Genomic DNA, 21,303 nt, shown 5'->3' on the forward strand with positions numbered 1-21,303 from the left:
GGGGTTTTACTCGAATCTCTCCACAGTACCAAAAAAGGTCTGATCAGTCCTTTTATTGCCGGATCTGAAGGGGCTGAACCGCGTCGTCTATGTTCGTAGACTTTGCATGAAATCCCTGCAGTCGGTGGTTAAATTATTGGAACAAGGAGAGTCCCTTTCGTTCATCGACATTCGAGATACTTGCACCACAATCCACTTTTTATTCATCCATAGGGTTAAGGTGTTTTTTTCTGGCCTGTTCCATCCTTCCTCCCATAGGTTGTTCTGTTCTTCCATATCAATAAATTGATTTTCCTTCCTTCTTTCTGCCCTTCCCCATTTTCTCCAAGTCAACAGACTTTGCATTGCCTTGACGTGGTAAGAGCAGACCACGATTATCGGTCCAAGGGTAAAGTTCCTTCCCTTCAAGTCATTGCCTATTCTACAAGAGCTGTTGGTGCTCCCTGGGCAGTCAGGTATCAAGCTTCAGTTGCTGAGGTTTGCAATGCTGCTACCTGGGCTTTGGGGCACACCTGCACGAAATTTTGCGGTATTAATTTTTTTGGCCTTCTCTATGCCAGTCTGGGTCACAAGGTGGTCCAGTCAGCTGTGCGTTAGGCGGGTCGCATGGCTGTACCTTTTTCCTTTATTCTTCTTCCCACCCCCTAGAACTGCTTCAGGATGTCCCATTGTGCTGTGTTAATTCCACAGATCTATAAATGAGAAAATTGTATTCTTGTTGCATTCAGTGGAGGACACAGATTCAGATTTTTTTTGGGTTTGTTCCAGACCCCCAACCTGTTGTCCTGGCTTTTTGGTTGTTTTTTTTTTTTCTCTGGGGACCATTGACACTGATTTAGCCAGTGTCTGTGGGAGGCCTTCCAGTACAGAGCCAAGACTACTTCCTACCTAGTGGCAGGGGCCTATACCCATAATGCTATGTCCCCCAACGAATACAACAAGAAAAAAATTTTATGGGGAGAACAAAAATTTTATGGTTTCCCTCGCTTCCCTAAAAAATGAAATAAAAAATTATGTTCCACAAATGGTGCCAATAAACGCTAGAGCTCGCAATGCAAAATCTAACCCTCAAACAGCTCCATCGATGGAATAAGATATGTTATGAATTTCAGAATATAACAAAAGAATTTTTTTTTACAAATCGTTTTGGTTTTGTAAAAGTAGTAAAACATAAAAATTATATAAATTTGGTATCCCGATAATCGTACTGGACCTGCAGAATAAAGTACTTTTTACCACACCGTGAACGCACCAAAAACAAAGCACAAAAAACTATGGCGGAATGGCAGTGAATTTGTTTAAATTCCACCCTACAAAATAATGTTTTTGTTTTTTTTTGTTTTTTTTTTAAATCAACACGGTTTATTGAATAAGAAGGGTACCGGCGCATGTTCTTAATTTCCTCTTGTAGCAGAGGACAGGTATAGAGTAAGTCATAACAGCAAAGCAGATCTCGTCATGTGTAAAGACCATAAAATACCAAGTCCAGAAGCAGAATGTGGTATAAAACATCTCTTCGCAAATAGAGCATTGACTGTCCCATCTCACAAAAACTAGATACGCCAGTCACCGCATTCACAGCATGCGGTTGAGAAAAAGCAAGAACAAAAAAACAAAACTAAAAAGGAAAACCAACAAAGAAACGAAAGTACTTGCAGTGCATTTTAGGAAAATAATTGGAATCCCTCATTTTTATTAGTTTCCAACAAATTATACAGAAAATAAAAATTTATACAAAACATCCACATAACAGGTACAGTGAAATACAAAAGATAATAAGAACAAACTTCTCTTTAAGCTGGATTGGATCACACCCTCTTTACACACACATCCCCCATCAAAAATACCCCTTTTAGCTTTCCACCTAGATGCACTGAGAAGAGACAGGTGTTCAGGGAGTGTAAACATATCATGCCCTGAAAGTACCAATGCACTATAACCGCAAACCATATCAGTAGTGATTGTTTAAAGAGGCTCTGTCACCAGAATCTCGAATCCCTATCTCCTATTGCATGTGATCGGCGCTGCAATGTAGATAACAGTAACGTGGTTTTTTTTTAAAAAAATGTTCATTTTTGGCCACGTTATGAGCTATTTTATATATATATATATATATATATATATATGCAAATGAGCTTTGAAATGTCCAACTGGGCGTGTTTACGTGTATGAAGCTGACCAATCAGTGACCAGTCAGCGTCATACACTCCTCTCCATTCATTTACACAGCACATAGTGTTCTTACTAGAACGATGTGCAGCCACATACACAAGTGTCCTGATAATGAATACACATGAAATCCAGCCTGGACGTCGTGTACTCAGAATTCTGACACTTCTGAATCTTTTCTGTGAGATTTCCAGCAAGGGAAACAAAATCTCGTTTACCTCGTAATCTCGCGAGATTACGCGTGGCTAGCTGGAAATCTCACAGAAAAGATTCAGGATTCTGAGTACACATGACGTACAGGCTGGATTTCATGTGTATTCATTATCAGGACACTTGTGTATGTGGCTGCACATCGTTCTAGTAAGAACACTATGTGCTGTGTAAATGAAGGGAGAGGAGTGTATGACGCTGACTGGTCACTGATTGGTCAGCGTCATACATGTAAACACGCCCAGTTAAAAACACAATACACGCCCAGTTGGACATACGAAAAAAAACATGCCCAGTTGTCCGTTTCAAAGCTCATTTGCATATATATATATATATATATATATATATATATATATATATATATAAATATAAATAATAGCTCATAACTTCGCCAAAAATGAAAGTTTTTCAAAATAAAAAAAACACGTTACTGTTATCTACATTGCAGCGCCGATCACGTGCAATAGGAGATAGGGATTTGAGAATCTGGTGACAGAGCCTCTTTAAGGTTGGGATGGTTTTTAATGGCTCCGCTCGGCTCCTGCTACCCACAGATGAAGAGGTGCGAAGGGCAATTTTAAATTTCAGTAAGGATAAATAAGAAATTCTGAAATCCTACCCTTTTCCAGACAAAAACTGCATGGAAAGTGAGATAACTGGTAAGCCCAGTAGTATAATTTAAAATCTGGTGATGGTACCCAACCTGAATCCCAAGGTCCTATAAAAATGCTGTGTTTGCTAGAAACAGTAGTTCATTAGCCCAGATTAAGGACGCAATAATCCCCTGAAGTTTTTGGGATAAATAGGTATTTATGTAGAATATTTTAATATCATGTACAACATTTTGGGTAGGAGAACCATCTTTAACAAGCTTACTTTAGCCGGTAAGGACCATAATAATTTGGACTATGAATGTAAAGATGAATATAAGTTGCACTCACTAACACTTTTAAAAGGTCTTTGTTCAATTCATCCCAGCGTACTGCACAGGAGGAAAATTATTCCTTTGCCGCTATTTCACAGGATGTCATGCTTTCTCGTGGCCCGAGGAAACGTGACATCACGTGAAACGGCGCTCAAGAAATCATTGTCATGAATTGAATAAAGCCGTTTTAAAAAGATTGCCGAGTGCTGCTTATATTCATCTTTGCATGCAAGTTTTGTGGGACTATATTTATTTGGCGTGCACCACCAAAAACCGCTGCATGGTGAGTGGAAAGCTGCCGTAGTAGAGCGGTGCCGGTGCAGTGTTTCTTTGGAGCAGAGACAATTTGGACTATGCTGGTCTTCTGGCTGGTCATAGTAATAAAGGACAGAACATTCAGGAATAGTAGTCCAGCACGCTTCTTGTGACCCTCACCAATATAGGAGATTTCAATGGAAACTTTAAGGCCTCATGCACATGGCCGTGCCCGTAATCACAGTACAAACTATAGGAGCACGGCCCGTAAAATACAAAAAATAGGACATGCTCTTAAATTCCCGGAACAGTTCTATGGCACGGACACCTAGCCATAGCGATACGGAAAGGTGTCTGCGGCCAATAGAACTGAATGGGTCCATAATTGCGACCGTATTACGGTATGCAAGTACAGAGATTTTTTACGGTCGTTTGCAAGGGGCCTAAGGGGTTGGAGGAAGGCCAAAAAACTAGGGGTGGTAAAATCAAGTGGAAGAACATGGGATTTGTCCTAATTAATGCAACGGCCAGAATATCTCTCAAACTCCGTAATAAATTGGACCATCATTGATGGAGAAAGATCTACATCTGCCTATGGGAAACCGTTCACCTTGACTGAGGCAGTAGGGCAGCAATACAATAAATGTATCCAGTTAATGAAATTTAAGGGAAAGCCATGTTTTTCAAGAACTGCCCACAAGCACTGCAATTCAACTAAGGTCCAAGGACACCAAGACCCTTGATACACATTTATCATGAGGGGCCTGTCCACAAAGTCATTTTTACAAATCACACAATCACACTGTGTACAATCACGCTGTGCAGTGAATGAAGCTGGGCTGGAACAATGAGAAGTGTAGAACGCTGATTGGTCAGCGTCATATACTTCTCTTCACAACACCCAGATGGTCAAAAGTAAAAACACGCCCAGTTGTCTATTAAACTAATTAGCATAAATCTAAAATTGTTTATAACTTGCTAGTGATGATAGTTTTAAAAAAAAAAAACAAAACACTGTTGTTATCTACATTACAGCGCCGATCAGATTATGTAGGAGATAGGGCACTTATAATCTGGTGACGAGCCTATTTAAGTCATTTTTATAAGGGGTTAAAAAAAGGTACTATGAATCTAGACTTGGATGGTTGTTGTCCTCCATTGATTGCACATTGCATTTTCATTGTTTTTATTGTTAGGATGCTCATACATGTAGTGGTTTATGACAAATTGCCGCGGTTTCATTTGCTAGGCCGCAAAAAAATGCTACATGTACAAGCACCCTTATTCCAACTTTTTGTGAAATAAATTATGATTTTTACTGAGTTGTTTTGTTTTCTTTGTCAGCTGAAAGTGATTATTGTCTCAGAGCTACTAGTGTCCTGTGGACCTGTTTAACTACATGCTGGTCTGATCAGATCTACCTACCATTACTCGCCCACCGTTTCTGGAAGCTAACCCTTCAACTACTATCACGTTATTGTGTGTTTATTAAAGAGGTGAGGAGTGATGTTCTTATTTTTTGCCCGTTTGGTAGAACCTCCTGTTATTTACATAAACGTAACATTGTAATTCTGAAGGTTATAATTTCCTTTCATAGACGGTAAAATGTTAAAGCTGCGGTATGCTTTCTCTTCATAGTCCAGACAACTATATGTTCGCAAGGTTTAAAGGTGACTTTTTTTTTTTTTTTACTTCATTAGAAAAGTTAACAGTAAACCCCTCTTGTGCTTGGCAAATTTCATATAATATTAAAAACGTATCCCAAGGTACACAAAAGGCTTTCATTTATGGGGATCTGAGCCTCAATGGTCACTAGAATAAAACTGCTAAAGCTTCTCTCAGCCTTACTAAGGAGAACTGAAGACAGCTTATTTTCATTACATATGTCATATCAGAAGTTTTCTGTTACCGAGGGTACGCTTTAACGGTCACCTGTGAGGAAAAAGCCCTTTTAATGTACATTAAAGTTGTGGAAAATTGTTTTTTAATATCGTCTTTTCTGAAATATTCCCTCCAAAGAATTTGCGATAAATGTCTTGTAGGTCGGGGTCCTACTTCCAGGACCTTTACCTGTTGAGAAAGAGGCAGTGGCAGGCACATGTAGGAGAATACAAAGAAGAGAGGTGGCCTTGCGCATTGTGTATGTTGTAGTCTGTAGGGGTTAGGCAAACAGCTGAGCATGCTTCAATGAAGTAAGCTACGGAGATGTGCAGCCAGCGCTTTGTTTCACTTTCTTATATGTTGCAGCCTATGGCCGCTTTGGATTGCCGTTCAGGAGACCCTTTGTTCTGCCAATAGGTGGGGGTACGAAAGGTGGGACCCCTACTTGTCCTACATTTATGGAATGTCCTGTAAATATGGCTAAATGTTGTTTGTAGTGGGAATACCTTTATAACATATAAATTTTTAAAACCCTATCTTTATAATAACCAATACTATTGCTGAAACATTTTATTTATCGCATTTAACTAACTGTCAGTCAAACAGGTCTGAAAACGTAGCTCTGAAAATGGATTGTTGTATCCTAAGTGTTTGACGTTTGTGATTTTACAGTTGTCATCCTATGCCACTACAGAAGGCAATGTAATTGAGAGCAAACGTTTGATACAAACCAGTAGTAGAGATGTACCCCCTGCTTTCAGTTCTGAAGACCAGCCAACTGGATCAACACCAGATGCTCAACCTTCTGTTTTGTCAACTCGTCAGCTGATTCTCATTGTTGCAGACATAGATAAAATAATAGATCAGGTAAGAACATACTATTATAAGGTTTCTTTTCAAACGTATTGTAGGATTGTTTTATTATTGACTACTGTCATGCCTGCCCCAGACCTCAAATCAAGGTAAGGACGTTTATAAACTGGATCCACCATTTAGAATTCCCCTTAAACTGCTAGGTTGAGTGATTTCAAGTCAGCAAGTTTTCAGTGGATCCCTTTCAGTGTGAATCCACATTAGAAAGGGAAAATCGAGTGATCTGAGCAACATCGAACGAGTCGTGGTCTTCGGTGCTAGACTAACTGGGGCCAGCATTTCAGAAACTGCCAACCTTGTGAGTTTTTCTCATGTAATGGTGTAGTATATCGAGATTGGTTTGATTGAGGAAAAACATCCAGCAATAGGGAGTCATGTGGACGTAAACAACTCATCGCCGAAAGGGTTCAGAGGAGGATGTCAAGAATCGTTCTGACGAACAGGTGGTGCAAAGTCAAGCAAATTGCAGCTGAATACACAACTGGTGCTCAAACAAAAGTGTCTAAACTTATCTTTTCTTAACATGGATGGGATACAACAGCAGACAACCAGTTTGAGTGCCATTGCTGTCTGAGAACAGAAAGGCAAAAATTCAGTGGGCAAAAGACCGCAAAATTTGGATCACTGAGCAGTGGAAAAACATTTCCTGGTCAGATGCAGATTTCTGTTGCTCCATGCTTATGTGTGGGTCAGAATTTAACACAAGCAGCATGAATTGATGAATCCTTTCGGTCAGGTGCCAACAGTTCAGTCTTAAAGAGGTGGAGTAATGGTGCACGGATTGTTTTCTTGGCACATCTTGGCTCCTCTGATACCTGTTGATCGATGATTGAACAGTAGGGTTTACGTATGGCAGAAGAACACTTGAAGAGACTCAGGCCACTTATAATGTGGTGACAATCTCCTACATAAGGAGTTGGTTGCTATAATGTAGGTGACAGCAGTGCTTTTTATTTAGAAAAACGATCTCTTTTTACCACTTTATGAGCGATTTTTAGCTTTATGCTAATTCGTTTCTTAATGCCCAAGTGTGCGTGTTTTTACTTTAGACCAAGTGGGCGTTGTACAGAGGAGTGTATGACACTGACCAATCAGCGTCATACACTTCTCTCCATTCATTTACACAGCACTAGCGATATAGCTATATCGCTATGTGCTGCCACATAAACACACTATAACATTACTGCAGTGTCCTGACAATGAATATACATTACCTCCATCCCGGACGGGATGTGTATTCAGAATCCTGACACTTCTGAATCTTTTCTGTGAGATTTCCAGCAAGGCAAACGTAATCTTGTGTTAAATGACAGTTTACAGCGTAATCTCACGAGAAAAGATTTAGAAGTGTCAGGATTCTGAATAAACATCACGTCCTGGCTGGAGGTAATGTATATTCATTGTCAGGACACTGCAGTAATGTTAGTCTTTGTGTATGTGGCTGCACATAGCGATATACAGTGAAGGAAATAAGTATTTGATCCCTTGCTGATTTTGTAAGTTTGCCCACTGTCAAAGTCATGAACAGTCTAGAATTTTTAGGCTAGGTTAATTTTACCAGTGCGAGATAGATTATATTTAAAAAAAAAACAGAAAATCACATAGTCAAAATTATATATATTTATTTGCATTGTGCACAGAGAAATAATTATTTGATCCCCTACCAACCATTAAGAGTTCAGCCTCCTCCAGACCAGTTACACACTCCAAATCAACTTGGTGCCTGCATTAAACAGCTGTTTTAAATGGTCACCTGTATAAAAGACTCCGTCCACAGACTCAATTAATCAGTCTGACTCTAACCTCTACAACATGGGCAAGACCAAAGAGCTTTCTAAGGATGTCAGGGACAAGATCATAGACCTGCACAAGGCTGGAATGGGCTACAAAACCATAAGTAAGACGCTGGGTGAGAAGGAGACAACTGTTGGTGCAATAGTAAGAAAATGGAAGGCATACAAAATGACTGTCAATCGACATCGATCTGGGGCTCCATCCAAAATCTCACCTCGTGGGGTATCCTTGATCCTGAGGAAGGTGAGAGCTCAGCCGAAAACTACACGGGGAGAACTTGTTAATGATCTCAAGGCAGCTGGGACCACAGTCACCAAGAAAACCATTGGTAACACATTACGCCGTAATGGATTAAAATCCTGCAGTGCCCGCAAGGTCCCCCTGCTCAAGAAGGCACATGTACAGGCCCATCTGAAATTTGCAAATGAACATCTGGGTGATTCTAAGAGTGATTGGGAGAAGGTGCTGTGGTCAGATGAGACTAAAATTGAGCTCTTTGACATTAACTCAACTCGCCGTGTTTGGAGGAAGAGAAATGCTGCCTATGACCCAAAGAACACCGTCCCCACTGTCGAGCATGGAGGTGGAAACATGTTTTGGGGGTATTTCTCTGCTAAGGGCACATGACTACTTCACCGCATCAATGGGAGAATGGATGGAGCCATGTACCGTCAAATCCTGAGTGACAACCTCCTTCCCTCCACAAGGACATTAAAAATGGCTCGTGGCTGGGTCTTCCAGCACGACAATGACCCGAAACATACAGCCAAGGCAACAAAGGAGTGGTTCAAAAAGAAGCACATTAAGGTCATGGAGTGGCCTAGCCAGTCTCCAGACCTTAATCCCATCGAAAACTTATGGAGGGAGCTGAAGATCCGAGTTGCTAAGCGACAGCCTCGAAATCTTAATGATTTACAGATGATCTGCAAAGAGGAGTGGGCCAAAATTCCATCTAACATGTGTGCAAACCTCATCATCAACTACAAAAACCATCTCACTGCTGTGCTTGCCAACAAGGGTTTTGCCACCAAGTATTAAGTCTTGTTTGCCAAAGGGATCAATACTTATTTCTCTGTGCACAATGCAAATAAATATATATAATTTTGACTGTGATTTTCAGTTTTTTTTTATATATATAATCTATCTCTCACTGGTACAATTAACCTAGCCTGAAAATTCTAGACTGTTCATGTCTTTGACAGTGGGCAAACTTACAAAATCAGCAAGGGATCAAATACTTATTTCCTTCACTGTAGCTATATCGCTAGTGCTGTGTAAATGAATGGCGAGAAGTGTATGACGCTGATTGGTCATAATGTGGTGACAGAGCCTCTTTAAGCGGCAACTGCGAGAAGCTATCCTGTCCGCATGGGCCAATATCCATGCAGAACGTTTTTAACACCTAGTGGAATCAATGAAACTATGAATTGATGCGGTTCTGAAGGCCAACGGAGGTCCAAAGCGCTACTAGATGTGTGTCTCTAATAAAGTGGCCATTCAGTGTACCGTATATGTCGGCGTATAAGACGACCCCCAACTTTTACCCTTAAAATATAGAATTTAAGATATACTCACCATTTCGTGCAGGAGCGCTTCACTATGGCCATCGGCGGCAGGACCCAGGACTCTCTGTCTCTTTGAACTCGCGCATGCGCAGATAGGCTGCTTCATCGCGCGAGATCTGAGAGGCAGGGAATGAGAGGAAAGGGCGGGCCAGAGGATCTTACAGAGATGTTCCCTGGCGGCTAATACCGGCTTCCCTCAGATCCGTGGCGGATTCCGTGCATCCCGGGAGCCTGTGTACCGGACTGCAGGCTCACAAGGTAACACACAACCTGTGTGTAGACAATATGTAGACTAGGGATGTCACGATACCAGAATTTGGCCTTCGATACCGATACTTCGTTTAGTATTGCGATTTCGATACTTTTGGCAACAGTAATAAAAAAAAAATTCTTCCGTTTTCTGATGTGAGGCGCGACGTGTGATGAATTTTGAACGCGCCTCACATTAATAGTAATTAATCCCATCATGTTTCTCAGTCATATTGGGTTAATGTGCGAGGTACATGATGGGGTTAATTACTATTAATGTGAGGAACATGGAGGTTAAATTCATCGCACCTCGCGCCTCACATTAATAAGTGAATGAAAGCCGTGTTTATTTCATTTTTTTTACAGCGTACACATCATAAATGATGCAAAAACATTGTTGTCCGCGCCATTACTGAATGTGTGTATTTTATGTATTGAGACTTATTTTAATGTTTATTGTAAAAAAGGTGAAGGTGTATTTTTTTTTAAATTTAACAATACTTTGTTTTTACTTTATTTTTAAACTTTAATGTACTGACATATATCAGATATGTGCCAGTACATTAACCTGTGGACGGATAATACACAGGCAGTTGTTAGGACATACTTGGGTATGTCCTAACAACATGAAATATGGTAAGACAGCCCTGGGGTCCGTCAATAGACCCTGGGCTGTCTGCCCATATATGGTATGGCCCTCGATCGCGTCACAGGAATTCCCTGTGACGCGATCCAGGGGCATCCCCCCTTCTCACTTTCCCCTGAATGCTGCAGTCAGCTGTGATCGCAGCATTCAGGGGAATAACGGCGGAGATGAGCGGTTTCTCTGATCTCCGCCGTTATAGAGCGGGGCTGCGGCTGTGTAATACAGCCATTGCCCCGCTCCTGACAGGAAGTGCGCGCGCGGTCAGCATGAGGTGATGCGGCCGGCGCTGCACTAATGAGCGGCAGTTCAGGCACTGAAGACAGAACATGGGGGTGTTTTGTAGCGCGCCCGCCATGTTCTGTCTCCAGTGCCGCCGCTCATTAGTGCAGCGCTGGCCGCATTGCATCATCCTGACCCCGCAAACTTATCATGACTCAGGAGCGGGGCTGTGGCTGAATTACACAGCCGCGCTCCCATACATTCATGTGTTACTATACTGAGCTGTGCGGCTGCAACGTGCATCCCTAATGTAGACAATATCCGGCATATAAGACGACCCCACACTTTTGACATTTTTTTAAGGGTGTAAAAAGTCGTCTTGTACGCCGATATATACGGTATGTATGCATACAATGCATTCAGAAAGTCTTCAGACCTTCACATTTTGTAAAGTTGAGGCCTTGTGCTATAACAACAAAAATTCTAAAAGTTTCTCCCCATCATTCTGAACTCAATACCCCATAATGACAAAGTGAAAACAGAATGTTGGTAATCTTTACTAATTTATTATAAAGGAAAAACTAAAATATTGCAGACCCTTTACTTAGTTGAAACACCTTTGGCAGCGATAACAGCCTCCAGTCTTCTTGGGTATGATGCCACAAGGTTTGCACAGATGGATTTGGACATTTTCTGCCATTCTTCTCTGCAGATCCTCTCAAGCTCTGTCAGGTTGAATAGAGACAGTCAGGGCTGGCCTTAGGGTTTTGCGACCTGTGCGAGTGCACAGGGTGCTGCACCATCCCTCTGGCTCTGCTCTGTCCTCTGGGTTTTAGTTACACACACTGAGTAAACAGGAGCAGATGAGCAAGAGCAGATACAGCCGCCCACAGCCCATCCTGCAAGAAACCTGTGATCCTGTCCGCAAGGAGAGAAGGTAAGTGCCTATGTGTGTGTGTGTTTGTGTGTGTATATAAGTCTGTGTTTGTATGTGTATATGTTAGTGTGTATGTGTCTCTATATGTGTCTAATATTGAACACACACACTTACAAAGACAAACACATGCAAAGTAGAACAGATAAAATGAAGATATCGGTGCTGCCCCCTAGATACTATGCTGCCCCCTAGATACTATGCAGCCTATTGTATACTGTGCTGCATGTAAAATCTACATTATATGTACTGTGTATATATGTGCCTGTGTGGGTATATATGGGTCTGTATGTGAATGTGTCTCGGTGCTTATTTGTGTATGTTCCTGTCTGTGTGTGTGTGTGTGTGTGTGTGTGTACACGTCTATATATTTACCTGTATGTATGTATGTATATATATATTCCAGAATGTATGTGTATATAGAGATATTTATAGATAGATATATTTGCCTAAATATCTGACTTACTGTATTTGCAGTATATATATTCCAGTATGCGCGTGTCTATATATGTGGTTAATTTTTGGTTTGTGTAGGGTATCAATAGAGAGCCCCGCACAGGGTGCCATTTAACCTAAGGCCGGCCCTGGGGACCGTCGTTGGACAGCAATTTTCAGGTCTCTCCAGAGATGTTCGATCAGGTTCAAGTCAGGTCTATGGTTGGGCCACTCAAGGACATTCACAGAGTTTCCCTAAGCCACTCCTTTGTTTTCCTGGCTGTGTGCTTAGGGTCATAGTGTTGTTGGAAGGTGAACCTTCGGCCCAGTTTGAGATCCAGAGCACTCTAGATCAGGTTTTCATTAAGAATATCTCTGTACTTTGCTCCATTCATTTTTCCCTCAACCCTGTCTAGTCTCCCTGTCCCAGCCGCTGAAAAACACCCCCACAGCATTTTGCTGCCACCACCATTCTTCACTGTAGGGATTGTATTGGGCAGGTGATGAGCGGTGCCTGGTTTCCTCCAGATATGACACTTAGAATTGAGGCCAAAAAGTTCAGTCTTTGTTTCATCAGATCACAGACTCTTGTTACTCACAGTCTGAGAGTCATTTAAGTTCTTTTTTGCAAACTCTAGATGGCTTTCATGTGACTTTTACTGAGGTGATGGTTTTTTGCCACTCTGCCATAAAGCCCAGACTGGTGGAGTGCTGCAGTGATGGTTGACCTTCTGGAAGTTTCCCTTATCTGCACACAGGATCTTTGTAGCTAAGTCAGAGTGACCATTGGGTTCTTGGTCACCTCTCTTACCAAGGCCCTTCTCCCCCGACTACTTAGTTTGGCCTGTGTAAACAGGGCAATGATCAGCAGATGAACGAGTAAACTCTCTATCATCTGCTGGTTGTATCGTTTTTAATAAGTGAAATATTATCGTTGTCGACAGCACATCTCCCTGTGTAAACAGGGAGACGCGCTGCCGACATGATGATAATGTATGGGGACGAGCGGTCGGAGTAACGACTGCTCGTCCCCATCCATAGCTGCATGTGATAGGAGAAAACGAGCGCCGATCAACGATGTCTCGGTGATAGTCACTCGCTGCACCTGCCTCTTATCGGCCAGTGTAAAAGGGCCTTTAGTTGAACCCTTTGGAATTATGTGGATTTCTGCATTGATTACTTATAACATGCGGTCTGACTGTTATCCAAGTCACAATTATAGACAAATACAATCCAACTAAATTAATAATACACAAACAGTTGTGCTGTTCATGTTTTTTTTTGTTTTTGTATAGCACATTGAGTAAGCATTCCCAGTGCAGAGAGAAAAAGTAAGTAAACCACTTTTAATGACCTCTCCAAGAGCTAATTAGCAAAAAGTGTTTCAATTAAGGGGATGAGATTAGAAGTGTGATTTTCCCATTAAATAAAGACACACAAAACCGGGTTACTGACAAATCTGTGCTTAAAGACACTCCAGCAATTTTTTTTTATTTTGGCCACTGTTTCTAAAGTACACCTGGTAAAAGTTAGGGCAGGCCATCCTCTTACTGGGCGCTATTGTTGCAGAAATATCCCATCCGCAATTAATAAATTGAGAAAACTCAGGACTGTTGCTACTCTCTAGAAATGGGTATCTTGTTAACGTCACTCCAAAAGCACAACAGGCAATCCTGAAAGAGCTAAGAACAGAAGGGTAACTGCAAAAAGACCTGCTGAAGACTCGAAGAACTTCAAAATCTCTGTTCATGTGTTCGCTATTAGAAAAACAATGAAAAAAACGATGTTCATGGAAGAAGCCGCTGCTATCCAAAGAAAAAAATTGCAGCCCGTCTTAAGTTGGCCTGAGAGCAATTGGATGTTCCACAGTACTACTTAGAAAATGTTCTATGGCCAGATGAGACAAAAGTGAAACTTTTTAGCACAAATGCATAATTCTAGTTTTAGAGAAAAAAAGAAAACTGCACACCAACCTCATCCCTACTGTCAAGCATGGTGGAGGGAGCATCTTTGGAGCTGCAGCATGGCCTGGATGCCTTGCAATCATTGAGGGAGAAATAAATTTGAAGGTATATTAAAACATTTTACAGGTGAATGTAAGGCTATGTTCACACGGGGTATTTTGCCGAGTTTTTTGACGCGGAAACCGCGTCGCAAAACTCGGCAGAAACGGCCCGAGAACGCCTCCCATTGATTTCAATGGGAGGCGTCGGCGTCTTTTTCCCGCGAGCAGTAAAACTGCCTCGCGGGAAAAAGAAGCGAAATGCCCTATCTTCGGGCGCTTCCGCCTCCGACCTCCCATTGACTTCAATGGGAGGCAGGAGAAAGCATATTTCTCGCTGTTTTATGCCCGCGGCGCTCAATGGCCGCGGGCGAAGAACGGCGCGATAATTGCCGCGAAAATCGGCGTGCAGGGAGAGGAATATCTGCCTCAAAGTTCCAAACGGAATTTTGAGGCAGATATTCCTCCCCCAAAATACTCCGTGTGAACATAGCCTAAGGGCAGCAGTCCATGACCTCAAGCTGCAGAGACGTGGAGTGATGCAACCATGCAATAATGAAATAACCCAAAGCACACACGTAAATCAACTAAAGAATGGTGGAAAAAGATGATTTGTGTTTTGGAATGACCAAGTCAGAGTCCTGACCTCAACCCTATTGAGATGCTGTGGCATGACCTGAAAAGGGCTGTGCATGCAAGGCATTCCAGAAATATTGATGAACTGAAACACAATTGTAGGGAGGAATTGTCCAAAATTCCTCCTTAACATAGTGGATATCTTTTTATTTGCAGTTGCAAGAAACGTTTGGTGGAGGTGATTGCTGCTAAAGGGATCTAAGTGTTATTAAATTAAAGGGTTTACTTACTACTTCTCCCTGTACTGTGGATGTTTACTCAATGTGCTCAATAAAAGACGTGAACAGTACAACCGTTTGTGTGTTATTAATTTAGTTCTATTGTGTTTGTCTATATTTGTGACATAACAATGAGACCACATTGGCCAGGTTTACACATAGAGTAATTGCTATGGATTTTCCATCCAGATTTGCGGGCGGAAAATCTGCAGCGTATTACAGTACTAGCAAAGTCGATGAGGTTTAACAAATCTCAACCACACACTGCGGAAAATTACATGCAGAAATTGACGTAGGGTATAGATTTTTTTAATCTGCTGCATATGAATTTAGGCTGCAGAATGGTTGCGCATTTGTTTCAGATTTTTCCCATTGCGTTCCATGGGGACTTGAAAATCCGCAGCAAATGTTGCGTTTTTCCTGTAAAAAAAAATAGCTGCATTTCCACAACTAGAAGAAAACTTATTTTCTCCTTTGAAATAAAAAAAAAAACTATACTTGCCTCTCCTGTCACTCCCATAGCAAAGAGTGTCTGCTCCCCAGGCTGGTCTGTGTTGTCGGCCTCCAGGGATGACATGCCGTCCTATGCGACCCCCGCAGAAGTCACATATGACAAAATGTCATCCAAGGAGTAAGGTATAACATTTTTTTTTTTTAGTTATTTAATTTATCCCCACTGCAGAGGCAAATCCATCTAAAAATCGACACCAAATCCAACACAATTTTTTGCGGACTTTCAGACAGAATTCTCTGCGGAATCTGTTGGATTTGCTCCGTAGTTGTCCGCAAGCATATCTGTCCTCTGTGAACTTACACATAATTTACTATATGGGGATCCACTTTATACACACTAGGTTTGTTAAATTTCATTTTGGTTCTTTACTGAATTTAGAGAATATTGTGTGTCAGAAAAAGTGTGGGGGGCGGACTGCTTGTTCAGGTTTTGTTTTTACTAAAAGAAAAAAAGATTAGTCCAAATTAGTATTGCTGTTGTCTTCGTTTTTCCTGAGTAGAAGGTATTCGAAAACCGATGCTGATCTGTTGGTCTAACAGTCATTCATTGAAATTTTACTGCAAAAGGACATAACTGTACATCCATTTTACCAGTGCATTCCCACAATTCAGAGTACAGTTATGTCCAGTGGATGACACTAGCACCGGTGCTGTGCCCATGCCATTCACAGCAGGTGTCAGCTGTAATATACAGCGGAGATGATGGGAGAGAACTTCAATCACGGCCATTTATCCTCTTAGATGCCGATGTCAATAGGGATTGCTTCATCTTGGTGGTTATACAGAGGAAGAAGGCTCCCTCTGTCACCCCATTGGTGTGATGCAATCACAGGGAAATAATGGTTTGCCATGGCAGCCGGAGGCTTAACAAAGGACCATACGTATGCCATTAGGCCGTGCCATAGCCTAATGGATTGCCTGTCCTTTGTTATTGACTAGCAAGAATGCTTTGGTTTACTAGGTATACAAAAGCATTATATATGCGATTAGCAGTTCGAATTGTGAAGTCTCCTAGTGGGACTAAAAAATATAATTAAAGTTTAATTTACAAAACATAAAAAAAAAAAAAAATCTTTCCATACAATGTCGTTTTAATTTGTTATTTAGAGAAAATGTTTTTGTGCAATCGTAGTCAAACGCAAAAAAATATACATAATTGGTATTGCCATTATCCTACCAACTCATAAAATAAAGGTGACACGTTATTTATGCCGTACGAACGACGCAAAATGAAAAATGCAAAAAATTGTGGAATACTTATTCCTTCCAAAAGAAGTTAATAAAAGTTAATCAATATTTTTTTTGTACCCCAAAATGTTGTCATTACCATATACAACATATTTTGCAAAAACAAGCCCTTAAACAGCTACATTGTCAGAAAAAAAATTCTGTCTCTCAAAATGCGGCGATGCAAAAAACATTTCTGTGTACCTTAAAGCGACCTTCCGGTTAAAATCTGACTTGACCTTACAAATCTATAGTCCATATATGGTGACCTCCTCTTGAACGATCCTGTCGACTTTCAGGCATTACGGTCCCCCGTTGTCATCTTTTCAAAAGGGCTTCCTCATACTTCCCTATTCAGAGCATTTATTCAAAGTCTTAGTCAAGCCCACTCCTCACTGCTCTCCAATGTTCTCTGACGTCATTGGCGCCGTTCCATTGGAGGGCAGTGGACGCTTGGGGGGCGTGTCTCAGACTTCCTAAGAAAGCTCTAGGTAGGGGAGTTTGAGACTGTAGCGGCCACTTTGGAAAAATAACGGGGCGGGGGCGGCAGGATCGTTCAGGAGGACGACACCAGGTATGTTGATTATACATGTGCAATGTGTAGTCAAGTTTTTACTTTTGATGGGAAAGTCACTTTAACATCAAAATAGGCTCGGTGCTAAAGGTAAAGGGTATTTCTGCCCAAGATTTAAAATTACCCATATGCTAGTCCTTCTCAATGAATTAGAATATCAAAAAGTTAATTTATTTCAGTAATTCAATTTAAAAAGTGAAACTCTTTTATATATATGTATGTATATATATATATGTATGTATATATATATATATATATATATATATATATTCATTACGCACAGAGTGATCTATTTCCAGCATTTTTTTTTTCTTTTAATGTTGTTGATTATGGCTAACCGTTAATAAAAACCCAAAATAATGAAAATCCAATATTTAGTGTCTCAGAAAATTATTATATAAGCCCAATTTCAAAAATCACTTTTAATACCGAAATGTTGGCCTTCTGAAAAGTAAGTGCAGTATATGCACTCAATACTTGGTCAGGGCTTCTTTTGCATGAATTACTGCATCAATGTGGCATGGCATGGAGGCGATCAGCCTGTGGCACTGCTGAGATGTTATGGAAGCCCAGGTTGCTTTGATAGTGACCTTCAGCTCGTCTGCATTGTTGGGTCTGGTGTCTCATCTTTCTCTTGACAATACCCTATAGATTCTCTATGGAGTTTACGTCAGGCGAGTTTGCTGGCCAATCAAGCGCAGTGATACTGTCGTTATTAAACCAGGTATTGGTACATTTGGCAGTGTGGGCAGGTGCCAAGTCCTACTGGAAAATGAAATTAGCATCTCCATAAAGCTTGTCAACAGAGGGAAGCATGAAGAGCTCTAGAAATTTCCTGGTAGACTGCGCTGACTCTGGACTTGATATAACACACTGCACAGTATTGCTCAGTGGTCCCATGTCTTGTTTTCAGATGAAAGTAAATTTTGCATTTCATTTGAGAATCAAGGTCCCAGAGTCTGGAGGAAGAGTGGAGAGGCATCAATCCAAGTTGCTTGTGGTCCCGTTTCTACAGTCAGTGATGGTTTGGGGAGCCATATCATCTGCTGGTGTTGGTCCACTGTGTTATATCAAGTCCAGAGTCAGCCTAAGTAGTGTAATGTATTCTAGCAGTGATCACAGCTGCAAGTCTTTATGTAAACATAAAAGTTATGTTAAAAAAAACCAAGAATTGCTTTTTTTCCCTATAAGTGTTTTATTATAAGAAAAAAATTAAACCGTTAAAAAAAAGTACACATATTTTGGCATCACCGCACTTGTAACAACCCAAACTATAAAACTGTTATTTTTCCCGCTCAGTGAACACCGCAAAATCAATAAAAAAACAATGCCAGAGTTGTTATTTTTTGGTCCCACCCCTCCCAAAATATAGAATAAAAAGTGATCAAAAAGTCACATGTACCCCAAAATAGTACCAATAAAAACTACAACCCGTCCTGCAAAAAACAAGCCCTTACACAGCTTTTTTTACTCAGAATATGGTGACACAAAAAATTTATTTTATAAAAAAAAGTGATGTTATTGTGCAAACGCTGCGAAACACAAAAAAAAACTATATACCTGTGGTATTGCTCTTAATTGTACCGACCCACAGAATAAAGTAAAATTGTCATTTTTTTTTATTTACCGCATTATGGTACGCTTTTATTATGCCCTGATGTACTCACATTATAAAATGAAGTATCAGTAAAACTCCAAACAGAACTACTACCAAGCAAAATCTGTGCTCCAAAGGTAAAATGGCGCTCCCTGCCTTCTGATCCCTGCAGCGTGCCCTAACAGCAGTTTGCGTCCACATATATGGCATCGCCATACCCGGGAGAACCCGTTTAACAGTTTGAGGTATTTGTCTTCAGTGGCACAAACTGGGCACAACATATTATGCACTAAAATGGCATATCACTGGAAAATTGCAATTTTCACTGTAAAAGTCGAACTATTACAATATACCATTATTTAACTCGCACGGTGAACACTGTAAGAAACAAAATAAATATTTTAAAATCGCATAATAATTATAAAAATCGCAGTTTTTTTGTCACCTTAGCGCTAAAAAAAAAATGGCATACAACTTTTCAATCGCTTTTTATGTACCAAAAAATGGTATCAATAAAAACTACAGCTCGTCCCGCAAAAAATAAGCCCTCACACCGCTCAATCGACCGAAAAATAAAAAAGTAACGGCTCTCAGAATTATCTTATCTCATTATTTTAACAAATAGATTCGTCTTTGTAAGGGGGAGTTCACACTAAGTTTTTTGATGCGGAAACCGCGCCAAAAAAACGTTCATTGCAATGGGAGGCGGAGGCTGTTTTTTCCCGCGGGCGTTTACGCGTCTAACCTCCGATTGACATCATTGGGAGGCAGAGAAAGCGTATTTCGCTGCGTTTTATTTGCCCGCTTCACTCAATGGCCGTGGGCGAAAAACGCTGCGAAAATCAGCGTGGAGACAGACCAAACGGAATTTTGAGGCAGATTTTTCGCCTGCAAAGAACTCCATGGGAACCCAGCCTAAAAGTAGTCAAATATATAAAAAAAAAATATATACATTTGGTATCACCGTAATTGCATTGAGCCGCAGAATAAAGTAACGTTTTCGTTTTAACCGCACGGTGAAAGCCGTAAAAACGAAACCCCCAAAAAATTGAGGAATCGCAGTTTTTTCCAATTTCAACACGCAAAGATTTTTTTTCCATTTCCCAGTACATTATATGGTACTTTAAATGGTGTCAATAGAAACCACAACTCCTCCCGCAAGAAATAAGCCCTCACACCACTCTATTGATGGAAAAGAAAAAAGTTATGGCTCTTGGAATGCGGGGAGTGAATAACGAAAGCAAAAAATGGATCAGTCCTGAAAGGGTTAATTAATTTGTAATGAAAAAAATGTATGACCACATGTGGGGTATTTCCGTACTCGGGAGAAATTGCTTTACAAATGTTGGGGTGTTTTTTCTCCTTTTATCCCTTGTGAAAATGAAAATTTTTTAAATTTTAGTGGGAAAAATTTAGATATTCATTTTCGCGACCTAATTTTAATAAATTGTGCATAAGACCTGTGGGCCCAAAATGCTAACTTTACCCCTAGAAAAATTCCTTGAGGGGTGTAGTTTCCAAAATGGTGTCACCTTTGGGAGTTTTCCATTGTTTTGGTCCCTCCAGGGTGTTGCAAACGCCACATGGCACCGAAAACCATTCCATCAAACTCTGTGCAACAGAATCCAAATGGCACACCTTCCATTCTGAGCCCTGCTGTGGGTCCAATCAGCAGTTTATTACCACATATGGGGTATTGCCGTAATCGGGAGACATTTCTTTACAAATGTTGCGGTGCATTTTCTTCTTTGTTCCTTGTAAATATTAAAAATGTATTTTTTCAAAAGTTTTCATTTTTACAGACTAATTCCAATATATTTAACGAAAAACCTGTGTGGTAAAAATGCTAACTATACCCCTAGATAAATTCCTTGAGAGGTGTAGTTTCCAAAATGGGATCACTTTTAGGGTGTTTCCACTGATTTGGCACCACAAGACCTGGTGCCTAAAATATACTCAAAAAAAAAAAGGAGGCCCCATAATCCACTAGGTGCTCCTTTGCTTCTGAGGCCTGTGTATCAGTACAGTAGCACACTAGAGCCACATGTGGGATATTTCTAAAATCTGTAGAATGTGGGCAATAAAATATTGAGTTGCATTTCTCAGGTAAAACTTTCTGTGGTACAAAAAAAATGTATTACAAATGAATTTCGAAAAAAAAAATGTCATTTGTAAATTTCACCTCTACTTTGCTTTAATTCCAGTGAAACGCCTAAATGGTGAAAACACTTTATGAATGCTGATTTGAATACTAGGGGTGCAGCTTTCAAAATGGGGTGATTTATCTGGATTTTCTAATATACAAGGTCCTCAAAGCCACATCAGAACTGAACTGGTCCCCGAACAAATAGCCTTTTGAAATTTTCTTTAAAATATGAAAA

General features: G+C 40.6%; 1 protein-coding gene across 1 annotated transcript in view; it reads left to right on the forward strand.

Annotated features, from left to right (window-relative positions):
• The window catches only part of COG2 (component of oligomeric golgi complex 2), a 128,465-nt gene that overhangs the window by 81,737 nt on the left and 25,425 nt on the right, over window positions 1-21,303 (forward strand). Inside the window, exons 12-13 of the mRNA XM_075862463.1 lie at window positions 4,904-5,055; window positions 6,113-6,307. Of these exons, the coding sequence (XP_075718578.1) occupies window positions 4,904-5,055; window positions 6,113-6,307 (347 nt within the window). The remainder of the gene's footprint in view (window positions 1-4,903; window positions 5,056-6,112; window positions 6,308-21,303) is intronic.

The sequence above is a fragment of the Rhinoderma darwinii genome, chromosome 4, assembly GCF_050947455.1.
Source record: "Rhinoderma darwinii isolate aRhiDar2 chromosome 4, aRhiDar2.hap1, whole genome shotgun sequence".
NCBI classification, from domain to species: Eukaryota; Metazoa; Chordata; class Amphibia; order Anura; family Rhinodermatidae; genus Rhinoderma; species Rhinoderma darwinii.